We start from the raw sequence: 13840 nt of genomic DNA, 5'->3' as shown, positions 1-13840 counted from the left end.
TTGCTGATATAAGTCAAAGCAGAGAAATTCTTCATTATAAACCTCCCCCTCCCTCTGCCCTGAATGCCTTAAGCCATTTTTTTCATCCAGAGTCACTTTTAAAGTCTAGTTCTCCCTTCTCCCTGGGAGCCACTGGAGTTTCTTTCCATCATTTTCTTCTTGAGTACGTTGATTCACGGTTTCCGACTCGCAGATGGTGGAAATTAAGCACAGCTCTGACAGAGTTAAACAGAGCGGCACCAATTTGCACCAGTGAAAGATTTGGCCTTGCTGAGTTAAAAACAAAGACGAGCTTGTCAGCTTTCCAGTCCATCTCCCTGGCACTACAGGATTGCTCTTCATAATGCATTTGCTAGTACTTTCCCCAGTTTAATTTTAAATGGCTTAAGCTCCCTGCATTTCCCTTGAGAGGTTTCCCCACCGAGTAGTAGAGCTCACCATTATGAAATTCCTTTCAATGTAGCTTCTTTTTTTTTTTTTTTTCCTTTCTGTTTTTTTCTTGTCTGCTAGTAGTTATATGCTCTTGGACAACTCTGCACCTCTCATGTTTGCAGTTCTTACCAGTCCCTGGCAGCCGTGGTTTCACCCAGCTCTCACGGCTTAACTCTTTCACTCAGCGACCCTTCCCTGGCAGAGACACCATCTAAATTGCCTTTCTCTGATTTCATTTCTGCGGCTCGGCTGCCAGCGACGTGGTGCTTTGCAAACCTTTTGAGCTGAGATTAGTGCACGGCTTACTAACGGCTCCGTCCTCCTCGAAAGTATCGTGGCAATGGTTTTGATCATTTGGAAAATAAATATAACTTGCTGAAGCCAAGAAAGCACCAGGATGGGTTGCGGGCTCAGACTTCGGCAAAAGTGTTAACCGTGGGCTTATCTTAGAGCTCACGCCTAAGAGTAGCCAATTTCCATGCAGTACTTAAATTTGAAGTGAATGCTTTGGTCCTTTGCTAGGTCAAAGCTTGTGGGGGAGACTGCCTCCTCCTAAAATGTCTTTTCATGTCCTGATCTCCATGACCTTGCCTTCCAGAGCCTGGTTTGGAAGCATCTCCCTGCGTCTTCTGCTCTCCTACGCGTTGCTCTCTCCGCCTGCTGCTCCTCTCACGTGTCCTCCTTTCCTCCTCTCTCCAGGTGATATGCACGCTGGTGGCGGCTTTCTTGCACTTCTTCTTCCTCTCCTCTTTCTGCTGGGTGCTGACCGAGGCTTGGCAGTCCTACATGGCCGTGACGGGCCGGTTACGGAACCGCATCATCCGCAAGCGCTTCTTGTGTCTTGGATGGGGTGAGGATCCTGAGTCTGCGGAGCAGCTCCCTTGGGGTGTGGGGGGGAAGTGTTGTCCCCTCCCCAGGATGCAGAGCAGAAAGGGTCCGGGCTACAAGAGGGACTGATGCTCTGCAGAAGGCTTAGCAGAGGATGCTTGCAACCCTTTTGGGGATGTCAAGAAGGGCTGAGATGGTTAAAAATAGCATAAGCCAGAGCCATAAGTCCTGTCTGCTGCCCAGTGCCCCCAAGGATCACACAAAATAGATGAGTCAAGAGGGGTTGAGTTTTCAAAGGGTGTGCTGGGGTGGTTTCTCTTGGGTTTGGGTCTCTTTCTTGCTTTATCTTTTTCTCTCTCTCGCTGTCTCCTTCCATGTGCAACCCGGAGTGAAGCAAGCTCCGAAATCCCGTCTCCATGGCAGCAGGGCCTTTCGTAGACAAATAAACTATGAGACTGGTGCAGATGCTTGTAACTAATTTTTCTCCCTCTGCCTCTTCCGTATGTTTAATTTAATAGCCTTAAATGATGCATTCTGTAGTAGAAAACAAACACAAACCCATAACCTGGGCTTTCAAAGCAATAACAAATGTGTGTTTGAAAGGAGCAACTGAATAAAAAGTTGCTCAAAAGCGAGCAGGCAAAAAAAAGAAAGGGAGAGAGAAAGCGTTGTGTGTCTGAGCTGTATTAGTGTCTCATTTTACTACTGAAGTCTAGCGTTTCACCGCAGGCAAGATATTTCTGATGCTTACGAAGCACCTTGATGTGATTTATTCTGGCACATCAAGACCCATCCTCGTTCCAGCACCTGCATCCCTTGAAGTTTTCCCTCCTAGCTTTTGCTTACGATAGAAAATAAGTTGTTTTCTTGAAATACAGTGTTTCCGTGTAGCAGGAGCGTAGCCACATACGTTCAAAGCACAGGCTGCATACGCCTGTGTGTGTTCATGCATATGGTTATACACAAACACTCTGTGACTCAAGGAACATCAGGGATATCAAATGCAACAGACTAATAGCTTTTCTAGGTAATAAAAAGGGATTTTTCTGATTTGTAAAAGCTGGGACAGATGGGCGTGTTAGCCAAGGGAATTTTGGATAAGCGACATTCACATTTGTAGTCTGTACAGATAAAAAAAAAAAAACACCCTACATGTGTAGAAGCATAATTTGCACTGCTAGTAAAATGTAGTCATCTCTGAGCTAGGATGCACTGGGTGATAAATGATGCATAATAACCATTTGAAATAGGTTAGGACAAGGAATGAAGAACCCTCTTGCCTGTTAAGGCAGCAGGGGAATTTCCGATATTTAGCATCCTGCTAGACTTCAGCTGTAGAGCTGGGATTAATGGCACTTCTAAGAGGAAAGAGGCCGAAAATATGTTTTAAAGAGCATAATCTGAAATAATTAGCACAATTCACTTTGTCATGGGCTGATTCTCCCCCTTTTCCCCCTTTGCATATTAGCATTTCTCTAAGCCCTTGTTCTAGACGTCTTTGCCAAGTTCTCAGCTGCTGTCAGCTGTAGCTCATTGAAGCTACAGTGGTTTTCATCAACAGTGAGGTTTATTCCCTGTTTTTTTGTTCTCCTCTTGGGTATGCAACTTTGCCTTTCCAGAAAAGAATTTTTAGCAATTAGAATTTTTTTTTATTATTATTTAGAACAGACAGACAAACTGTTCCCTAAAAACAATTCAGTCATTATATTTAGCCCCAGTAAAGAAGAAATAATTTTGTCAGTCTTTTTACAACCGCGTCATAGTTGCCACAACTGGATTTTTAATGCTGTCATAGCTCAGGCTCTGAGTAGGTCTTCAGTTGTTCATAGCAGTTATGGTTCTTGGTAGTTATTAGCAAACAACCTTCTCTAGTGGGACATGACGAACACGTGACCTGATTCTCCTCTCACCTGGCAGTACAAAACTCTTCAAAACAGGTTTCTGACACATTTATTTGGAAATGTGAATGTAAAATTCACTTTCTGCAGAAAGCCCCCAAAACCTTACCAGCGACTATGTAGCATGAGTGACTGCCTAGAAGGCTGATACAAACCACACACAGTATATGGAACAGACCAGTTCGAAACAACTTTCTTTCAAATAGTCAAAAATAGTTTAAAAGTTGTGGTTTTTTTTTTTTTCCAATCTAATCATATGTAACTGCGATTAGACAGTTAACAGCTTTCCCAAGGCGGAAGAGTACAGCACCCCTCATTACAATGCTCTTTGGCTTAGCTACCACGGCGTAGCTACCACCTTCGGTGAATGCTGCTTGTGACAGCTCCATTTCCAGCACAAACTGGGGCTCCTACCCAGGCTCGGAACAAGCCAGTCCCTGTAAGCTGACGAGTTCACAGCCTGAGTCTGTATTTCTGCATAATTATCACGTCTTAGAGAAGAACTTTGCGAAGAACAAGTTGCTATTTTTGGCAGAGTCTAAGCCAACTTTCCTCTTTCACAGGGCTTCTTGCATCAAGCTGTACTCCCGAAAAGTCCTTTCACATGTGGTTGCTTGGTGTGCTTGCCATGGGATGCCATATTGATGGCATCGTAGTGAAGACAGCACCCAGGATATATCCAGATGAGGTGTGAAGGAGGCTCAGCAAGGGGAGCAACAGTCAATTAAGAAAAAAAAAGAAAAGAAAAAAAAAAAGAAAAGATAAAAAAAAAGATCTTTTAAACCCACTGCCTGTTGGGTTTGGACTGATCAAATGTGAGCTGTGCTTGGAAATCTCATATGGGAAGAAAAACACTTCCCTTTATGATAGCTCTCAAATGCTGTAAATTCCAGCCAACTTGGCTTTATACCCCTCAGCTGGCTGCAGACCCTCACTATTAATCAATCTTGCGATGATTTGGATTGTTGAGTGACCACATTACCAGCAGGGTTATTGTTTGGATGCTGTGTCTGCACATCCCTTTGATCTACAGTGTCTTCTGCAGCCACCTGCCATGACCTCTACAGCACACGAATTAGGGTCTTGTCAAGAAGCACTAATCCTAGCTGGCTACTGATCCTGCTAATTCTTAATGGGATTTGCCCATCTTTAGCATTGAGACAGCTTAATTCATCATGTCACAAGGAGGAGGGCTATAAAAAGCCACATGGAGACCTCCGTAGCTGAAGAACCAGATGTTACTAGCCGATATCCAGGCATTTCTTTAGGGAAAGGGGAGAGCTGGGCTGGGGCTAATGAACCAGAAAAGTACCCAATCTTCTCCGTAGATCCTTGAGCAGTTTATTGTGGCAGGGATAAGAAGGATCAGAAGACTATTAGCAAGATGTAGTGTCTTTTGCTAGTTCTGATTGTGCCTAGGCGTTAAGGACCCAACAATTTCAGAACTTTTAATGAGTTTAAGGCCAATAACCAGCAGGTTGCTCATTAACCAGCAGGTTTTCTTCATACTCCTTGCTCTAATTTTATGGGAGCTTGTAGCAGTAAGATCAAGGCCATAGCTTCACCCCCTTATGCACCTGAAATGACATCCCGTGCTGGCACTGTTAGCTCATGACACTCTGAAGATAAATTGTACTTTGTAAATCGTGGCATCCCAGCCACAGACTAACTTGCTCATCCCTTGCAGCACTCGTAATGAAGTGTGTCTTCTCGGGGGCAGCTGGTTTCTCTTAGTTTATTCCTCTTCTGGACACAGGGAACAGGTCTGCAGAAAGACCTGGTTTGCAGAAAGACCTGATGTTCTGATGCTCTTTTCCATTGTTGTTCAGAGGGACCTGCTCTATTATAGGTCATGGCCCAGCACTTAGGGGACCTGTTTGGGATAGGGAGAACTCAGTTTCCGTTTCCTTTCCTGTCTCATTTGGGGCAAGATTTGAACCTGGGTTGTTCATCATACATTATGTTAAGAGCAAACATAGCCCTTAATCTCCTCCTTGGTAGCTTCTTTGAGTTGGGTTGTGGCTGAATATTCCACCTTCAGGAGACACCCTTATATATTCCTGGCCAGCCTGTATACCCAAGATTAAAATAAACACATTTTATGCATCTGCATGTACTGTCAGTCCCCGCACAACTGCTGAGACCACAGCAGGATATGAGCTGATTACAGCTGATGGCATTTACTTCATTAGCAGAGGTAACAAGGGTTCATATTTTTGGCTCTGAAGGTCCTGAATTCAGTCTCTGCCAAAGACCCAGGCTGGGACAGATGGTGCTGGAATAACACTGGGAAGAATGGGGTATATTATGCGATTGAGTGAGAGAAGAGCTGCACATATGCTTAAATGACCAATTTTCTCTTGTTTCATTTCCATAGGGCTCCCCGCCTTGGTGGTTGCCATTTCTGTGGGATTTACTAAAGCCAAGGGGTACGGCACCGTGAACTAGTGAGTAAAGGAGCTCTTCTTCCTTTTTCTTCCTGTCTCACCCTCCATCCTTTTTGTCAAAATCCAGTCACTGACCCTCAGGAGCCAGAGTAGGAGCTAAATTCTGGTGTGCTGCCCATGGCAGAGGGAAACAGGGATGATGGGAGAGGAAGGAGCCATCCGACCTCCCTGCCTCCTCAAGCCATCAGCTGGCCGAGGTGGTTTGTGTATTCCTTTAAAAACAGGTTCATAGGGACTAGTTAGATTTAACTGTTGCATATATGACACCGGTTTGATCTAAGTAGCTCCTACTTAGAGATTTTTTCAATTTATTTTTTAGGGGGAAATGTGGAAAATTTGAAGTTTAGGATGTTTAAAAATTAAAAGTAGCTTTTGTGTTTATCTATTTAATGGTTTGCTTGATTGGTCCCAGGTTTTCAAAATGCCTCGGCTCAGTTTTAGGCACCAGAATGAGCATGAGTTTTTCAAACCAAGTTTTTGAAAGCAATCTGAATTTGCCTGTTTTCCAAATTCCACAAGATTTACCTTTAGGAGTCTTTTATTTGCATGTAATGGGGGAAGGAAGATAGGGTAGCAATAACAGAATAAGACTGTGCAGAGGTAAAAAATACATTAAGGCAAGGCTGGAATCACTCAGAGCTGAGCATTAGTACAACTTAAAAAAAAAAGAAACTGTTATTTTTTCACTGTGCTGTGAAAAAGATAGCTTAGAAATTTTATGCGTAGTGGCAGCCAAAGGATAATATTTTATGTAGCGATAAATCAGGCCCTTCCCTACTGCAGCGCATCATTATCCAGAGCCTTCCTGGCCAGTGGTTTGCATCCCAAATGAACAATGTTTAAGACAAAAGCTGGAGATGTGGCCAGCAACAGATGAGGGTTTGATAGGTCCACTGAGAAAATGCCACATAGAATCCCTGCTCTTTCTCAATTCCCACCATATTCTGCACACCCACGACCAAATGGTCCAGGGTTTGGATTTTGATTGCAGGAGAGTATTAAAACAGCACAGCAGCATTCTCCGTTTGCTTTGCAGTCTAAATTACTGCAGTCTAAATTCCTGTACAATACAGAGGGCTCGGGAAGGTGGGTTTGTCAAATGCAAATCTATAGATACAATTCCTGAAGCCTGTGCTGGCAACAGGATGCATTGGCTGTACCTGACCTGATTTGCCTACCCCAGCCCAAGTGACGTGGCTTCAGTTTGTCCTGGTGGAGAGGGATTGAGTGCTTGTTGTATGACTCAGAAGGGGACAATCCGCAGCCAGGCTTTCAGAAGTGCCACTGAGATCCCAAACACCCTTTAGCTTTTCTGTGAGTCTGCTGTTTCTGGAGCTTTACTCCATGCAAGTCCATGAGAACAATTGACAACGAACAAGCATCAGGGAAATGGGGGGGACGTCGTAAATTTTTCTGCTTCCTTTCCTGTTTATAGACTGGTGGGAATTGGTGCAAAAAGCTCTATAGCTCCTTCCCCATTAATGCTTAAGGGCCACCGCAGAGTTTTATGGTCAACGTTGACCACACAAAAGAGCCTAGGCAGAGAAGGGAGGAATGTACAGGAAAGCACACCTTATTTCACTGCCCTGGACCACTGCATGCCAACATCTCCCCATCCCAGAGCAAAGCCCTCCCAGACTGCAGCCAAAAGGGTGTCAACGCATGACAAAACCTGCTGGACTCCTGCTTTGTCTTCAGATCGGCACACCGACGAGGTGGCCAACAGACTGAGCTGACTTTCAGTCATTCCCTGGGGATGCTTTACCACACCAGCTCTCCTCCTTTTGCTGCTAATCCTCTGACTCCTTTCAGCCCTAAAGACTCTGTCGCTCCTTGCATCCAAGGGCTACTTGACTTGCGGGGGTGTGAAGGCTCCCCGCTATTTTGATGATAAACACTCTGACAGCAGAGCTGGGAAATGGTGTCACTTGGACTGCAGCTCCTTCTGGGAGCACAGGATCCCCTGCCATCTCCCAGGCAGCCACCAGTCTGCTGGGCAAGGAGGCAGGCAGCATGGATGGTGCCCTTGGATGCAAGTCAAGTTTGGTCCTCCTTTCGTCTCCCTTCCACGCTGCAGCCCAGTACGTGGTAAAGCTGGTGAGTCCCAGAAAAGTCGTGAGAGGAGCAACAGTTCCCCTCAACCACAGAGAGCCCATCAGACATTCCTAACGCTGCCATCTTGTTGTAATTCCTGCTGTTGGCTTTACCGAGAGCCAGAGCTAAACAGAGCTAACTCGCAGTCACGCAATCAAGCCACGACCTCTGCCCCAAGCAGCATGGATGTCCCCATGGGTGCTGGTTAAGCAGTCCCTGCCTTGCCTCCGTGCAGCGAGGGGCAAGTGGGTGCACGCTGCTGTGCTGGGTGGATGGCATGCTGGGTTCATGAGCCATGACACTGAGCGTAAAATGGTGCTGAGCATCGCTGTAACGAGAGTTACATTTGCACATTGGTGCATTTTGAAACATGAAATAAATATTCATGTGGACCAAGCTAGGCAGGGTGCCCCAACAGACTGCAGTGCATTCACACTTATCCCTATTTTCCTGCTCAAAAGCCATAAAAGCTCTTACATTTATGTGTGAGGAGTCCCTTGGTTTCACCTCTCCTCTAGAGCAAAGTCAACATTACATAGCAGTAATTTCAGAGCTGAACTCCAAAACTTGAGGTTGTTCAGACTTCGATTTAACACTGTCTAAGGCTAAAGGCATATAAACAGAATACAGACTTGGATCAAAGCTTATCCCAGGATATTTGTTGGTTTCTGGCCATTGCAGAAATGTGTGAGGTAGTTGCAAATCTTGGAGCTAGAGCTCAGGAGCTATTTTAGCTTTGTCTCTAGTTAGTACAGGGCATGCACAAGGCATTTCAAATGGGCAGTGGCAGACTTTCAAGGCACGACGTTTCCATCTTGCAGAAGGAAGGAAAGACATTAGCCACAACACGTCCCTCTCTGTGAAGCAGGGGACAAGAGCTGACATGATAAACCACAGGTACTTCACAGTGTCTTTCAAAGCTTCTTCCAACCCTGCAATTTCTGGATCCTAAGAGCAGTGCATTATTACCCATTGGTTTTCTTGTGGAGATGGGCATTAAGATAAAGCAGGGCTCTGATATTTAGCTGAGCACAGGGTTTGACACTCAACATCAGTTTTTTGCTCATCCCACTCACAGTGGTAAAAAAACCCTGACATCCATCTATGGGACATGGTTATGAGAGCATTTTGGGGACAGCTGCAAGTGTTGAAAGAGTTGCAGCGCTAATCTTGTTGTTACAGACTCCCAGGGCAAAGCTGGTGAAAGGCACACTGAAATTCATAACATGTTTCTGTGTCACGGTGACTGAAACTGTTCATCTGCAGCGTATGCTAAGGTGGCCAACTGCAGTAGAGCAGGTTAAGGGAGGAACCTTCAACAAGGTGGTCTACCTGGGCCCTAAGCAAGATTTCACCCAGCTTTGTCCTGTCTTTTTTTTTGTACATGGGATGAAGCTATTCTGTAATGATAAAAACACAACTGAGCAGCAGTATGGAGACCTGTCCCATCAAAACCATGAGCCGGCAGTGTGCCCAGGTGGCCAAGAAGGCCAACGGCATCCTGGCCTGTATCAGAAATAGTGTGGCCAGCGGGAGCAGGGAGGTGGTCGTGCCCCTGTACTCGGCCCTGGTGAGGCCGCACCTCGAACCCTGTGTTCAGTTTTGGGCCCCTCACTCCAAGAAGGACATTGAGGTGCTGGAGTGTGTCCAGAGAAAGGCAACGAAGCTGGTGAAGGGCCTGGAGCACAAGTCTGATGGGGAGCAGCTGAGGGAACTGGGACTGTTTAGTCTGGAGAAGAGGAGGGTGAGGGGAGACCTCATCGCGCTCTACAACTACCTGAAAGGAGGTTGTAGTGAGGTGGGTGTTGGTCTCTTCTGCCAAGTAACAAGAGATAGGACAAGAGGAAATGGCCTCAAGTTGCGCCAAGGGAGGTTTAGTTTGGACATTAGGAGAAATTTCTTTACTGAAAGAGTGGTCAGGCCTTGGAAGAGGCTGCCCAGGGAAGTGGTGGAGTCACCATCATGGAGGTATTTAAAAGACGTGTAGATGAGGCTCTTAGGGACATGGTTTAGTGAGCATGGAGGTGTTGGGTTGATGGTTGGACTCGATGATCTTAGAGGTCTTTTCCAACCTTAATGATTCTGTGATTCTATGAAGAAGTGGTAGCAGTCGAAGGGCTGGTCATGTCCCCAAGCTGTAACGCAGAGAGATCAGAGACAGTGCGAAGTGTGGGAAGGTTGTAGATAATATTTAATATTTACTCTTTAGGTGGGCAGACTGGGCCACCGCGCGGTAAGATGAGAATGGAGAGAGAGGTTCAAAATAAAAATTGTGTATGTACTGCAGGATTTGGACTGTGTCTCTTGTTTTCTGAGTGGCGATTCCCCAGCAGCCATTCACTCAGATGCCTTGATTGCTCAGGACACTTCTTCTGGAGTGTTATGAACTCTCCATCTACAATGATGGGAGGAGAATACAAGGGGATTTTTTCCTTTTTCTTATCTGAACAACATTTGAAAGATTTTGGAGTTGTTTGGAGAGCTGCTGGGGTAGGGTACAAGCTGTAGTTCCAGTCTCAAAGAAAGTCTTAGAGATAATGGAGGTCTAGAGGACCCGCCACTGCTCACCTCCTTGTATTAGGCTGAATGCCTGAATAATAACTCTCCTTTTAGCCGGTACTCCAGGGACTGACTCTGGACCTCTAAAGCTTGACAAACTGCCTCCTAAAGCTTGAACTGAGTAATTGAGGTTGTGCTACCGGTAGCTGGAAACTCCCATCCTTCCCCACAAGAGAGCCCACAAGAAGTTTTCTGAGAGCAGCGCCAGGACGCAGCAAATTTCCAGGGCTCCTTGTGTGTCATTGCGTCAGGGCTTCTGTCATCCACAGGTATCTCAGCAGCCTCTAAATTAACACTGGTGGGACAGCCCCAATTCCCAGCTGTAGTCTTAATTATATAAATATGTTGGCTGTTGCATTGGGGCTGCTTAATTTTACACAGGATCGAGGTGAGATCTGTTGCTGGCAGAGCTGTACGGTGTAGTCAAGAAGGTCTCAGTGGAAGTCAGCTCTTCTCAGGACCAAGACAAAAGCCATCCATCTCATGTCTTTGCTGTGGCAGATTCACAAAAGGATGAGACGTGTTGCGAAGAGGTCTTTCGTGGTGAACACAGGAGCTGCTGTCAATTGGGGAAGCACTGCTTAGAAATAATAGTCTGGAGCTGCTGAGCATTGTTAAACCGTTCACTTACTCCCTTCCAGTGGTAATTTTATTTAAGAGATCTGTGAAGAGATCCCTTGGCGAGTACTGAGGAACCTCTTAGCGAAATGCAAACATTTCTGTGCCTTGTAGGCACAAGGCTAAAAACATCTCCACCAGACTAATATATTGCTGAAGTTTGCTGTCGGTTCCCCTTCTTGGATATCCTCTTCCTTTCCATTGCTGTCAGTCGCCACCTCTGACAGCCTTGGAAACGCTTCTATTAAGCTCAGTGGCAGGGAGGTCAGGCAGTCAGAAGGGATAAGGACCAGTGTTTGGTGATGTGTGAACTTGCCTTCAGAAAGCCTGATGCTCAGAGGGGAAGAGGGGCTGCCAGGGACCTGACATAAATGAGAGCCCTCGCTGCACCAAGTCCTCATCGCTAATTGGAGTGCAGGACTGTCAGCTCCTTTCTTTGTCTGAGCTGTTGGTCGGAAGAGACCCTGGGAAAAATGGTCTCAAAATTATGATGGAGAAAAAAGTCTGGGCAAGAACTGGGATTTGGGAGCCCTCTTGCTTCCCTCTGCCCTCTCCTTGCATTTAGGGAGATCTCCAGTTACTGCAGCCCTCCAGAGCTTCATTCTTATTCCCTCCCTCCCCAGCTGATTATTCGTTTTATTATTACAGCTGCTCAGACCGTTTGAGACAGAGCAACTTGCTATCAGGAAGAAATCAGAATTGATTAAATTAACACACTACAGGTTTAATTTAGAAATAAACGAGATGCAGGCCTCAGAGAAAAACAGAATGTCCTGCTTTCAATTTTCAATTTGAAACAATTTTTTTTTCCTTTTCCTGAATGTTCTGTGTTTTCGGGCAAAAAAATTACATTTTTTGCAAGTCAGAATTGATACAAAAACATATGAGGCTGATCAACAAAATTGTTTCCAGGAAGGCTTTTTTTCCTTAGAGACTCTGAAAGGCAGCATCAGTTTACTTCTGATGCAGAATGAAACCATATTGCTGAGAGTACAACCACGTAACTGAATTACTGCAGGGTTAGCTGGGTTAAGGGCTTTGAGAAAGTCCTCGCTCCATTGTGGTTGCCTGCTCTTATCCTGTGGTAAAGGCACGGCACTTTACTGCTGAAACAGGATTACTTCATCGCACATTTTCTCCAGGGCACTGCGATGTCAAAGCACGCAAACTTGCCGTGGGGTTGCTGACACTATGTAAATTTGCATCCTCTCTTGCCCTGAAGAACCTATTTTGTGTGTCCATGCTCTGAATTGCTGGATTCCCCACAAAATGGAAATTTCAGCTCCAGTGCTGCCGTAACTGTTCATGACTGTCACAGAGTCACAGACTGGTTGAGGTGGAGCCTTTGGAGGCTGTCTGGTCCAACCACCCCGCTGCTCAAGCAGGGTCACCTAGAGTTGGCTGCCCAGGACCATGCTCAGACTGCTTTTGAATGTCTCCAAGGATGGAGACTCCACAACCCCTCTGCTCATCCTTTGCCAGTGCTTGGTCACTCTCACAGTGAAAAAGTGTTTCCTTCCTGACGTTACAGTCAAACCTGAAGATCCCTGTTGGTTATCCAGACACCCTGTGGTGCTCAGCTCTGAGAATGAGAGCGGGGTGAGATTTCCCCTGTCTCTGCTTGTTTTTTTACACCAAGTTTGTCAGCATGGGGATGTCAGTGTGCAGTGAGATCTGCATGTGAATGTATGGTGCAGTAGGACGTCTGTGGGGACACCTGGGACATATTCATACTGTTTACACGAGAGATGGGATTCATCTCCCCAGTGATGTCCCCATCTGGATTAGGTGCACCACTTACTTGGATGGTGAAGATCTGGTCAAGGCAGTCAATGGAGATCAGGATGTGATTCATCTGATTGAATGTAGATGCCTCATCCTGGACTCTTTTGGTTGGATCTCTGCTGACTAGAAATGTCATCAAGAGTGACTGGCTCTGTGGTAGGCACTAATAGGGCAGACATCAGCACTTAGTCAGAAAAGCCCCCTCAGTTTGTGTAGGCACCAGGCAGTTTAGGAGCCTAAATTCCACATGTGGTAAGTGGAGAAAGAAGTCCTTCTCAGGTTACATGGTGTGAGGGAGAAGGAACGAGCTGGTTTCCAGAAGACGCACCACACACCTCACGTTCAGTTCATTCCTTAAGAGCATCCACTTAAGGAGCGCTGTGAATTCCCACCTCGCTGCTGTGTTGTAAAATTTCCCCATGGCAGCAAGCTCAAAAGGAGGATCCAGGAGAAGAAATGTACTGCAGTCCTGGACCTGAGCCCCCGGCAGGCATAGCGGTTAGCAAATGAGCGAGGGACAATTTCCACTGTTTCTGCTCTTTTGCCTGAGCGAGTAGGACAAGAGCATCATCTTGCCAGTAAACTGATGTAACTGCAACTGCTTCCAGGACCTGGTCTGAAACAGAGCACTATCATTAATTTTGCATGCATTCCTCTGTCAACAATCCAGTGCCATTCTGCAGGCAGACCCCCAGGCAAATGAACCTTTATGCAAGTTCAGGAGAAATGGGAAGCAAAACTTGTTTGCTCTAAAGTCTGAGATGTTTTTGCCATGGGGTATCACCTCCCAAGATGAACTCTGCAGGCAAAGAGAAGAAGCAAACATGCTTCTGTCGGTGATGCTAGCCACTGGGTAACTTTCTTTTCTCTCTTCATTTTCTAGCTGCTGGCTGTCGTTAGAGGGAGGTCTTCTCTATGCCTTCGTGGGACCGGCGGCTGCTGTCGTTTTGGTATTTAAGCTTGGCTGAAAGCTTTTTTTTTTCCTCCTTATAGCACTTTCCTTGTTTTTTCAGCTTAGGAATGCCCCTCTTTATTTCCACTCATGTTTTGAATAGCTTTCTCCTTCAGGAATAAAGAGCAAAGTGTTAGAAGCCAGCAATCTGGGGTGGGTTTGATTCTGAAATATAATATGCCTCAGCTCTCAGCCTTCCACCTCTGTCCTTTCTGGAATCCCCTAGA

General features: G+C 45.9%; 1 protein-coding gene across 1 annotated transcript in view; it reads left to right on the top strand.

The window, feature by feature from the left end:
* The window catches only part of ADGRB1 (adhesion G protein-coupled receptor B1), a 138966-nt gene that overhangs the window by 81617 nt on the left and 43509 nt on the right, over positions 1-13840 (top strand). The window contains exons 14-16 of the mRNA XM_075141066.1: positions 1132-1282; positions 5536-5605; positions 13545-13611. Coding sequence (XP_074997167.1) covers positions 1132-1282; positions 5536-5605; positions 13545-13611 — 288 coding nt within the window. The remainder of the gene's footprint in view (positions 1-1131; positions 1283-5535; positions 5606-13544; positions 13612-13840) is intronic.

Source organism: Calonectris borealis, chromosome 2 (assembly GCF_964195595.1).
Source record: "Calonectris borealis chromosome 2, bCalBor7.hap1.2, whole genome shotgun sequence".
In the NCBI taxonomy this organism is placed as follows: Eukaryota; Metazoa; Chordata; class Aves; order Procellariiformes; family Procellariidae; genus Calonectris; species Calonectris borealis.
Note: the sequence above shows the minus strand (reverse complement) of the source record. Positions and strands in the feature narration are given on the sequence as shown.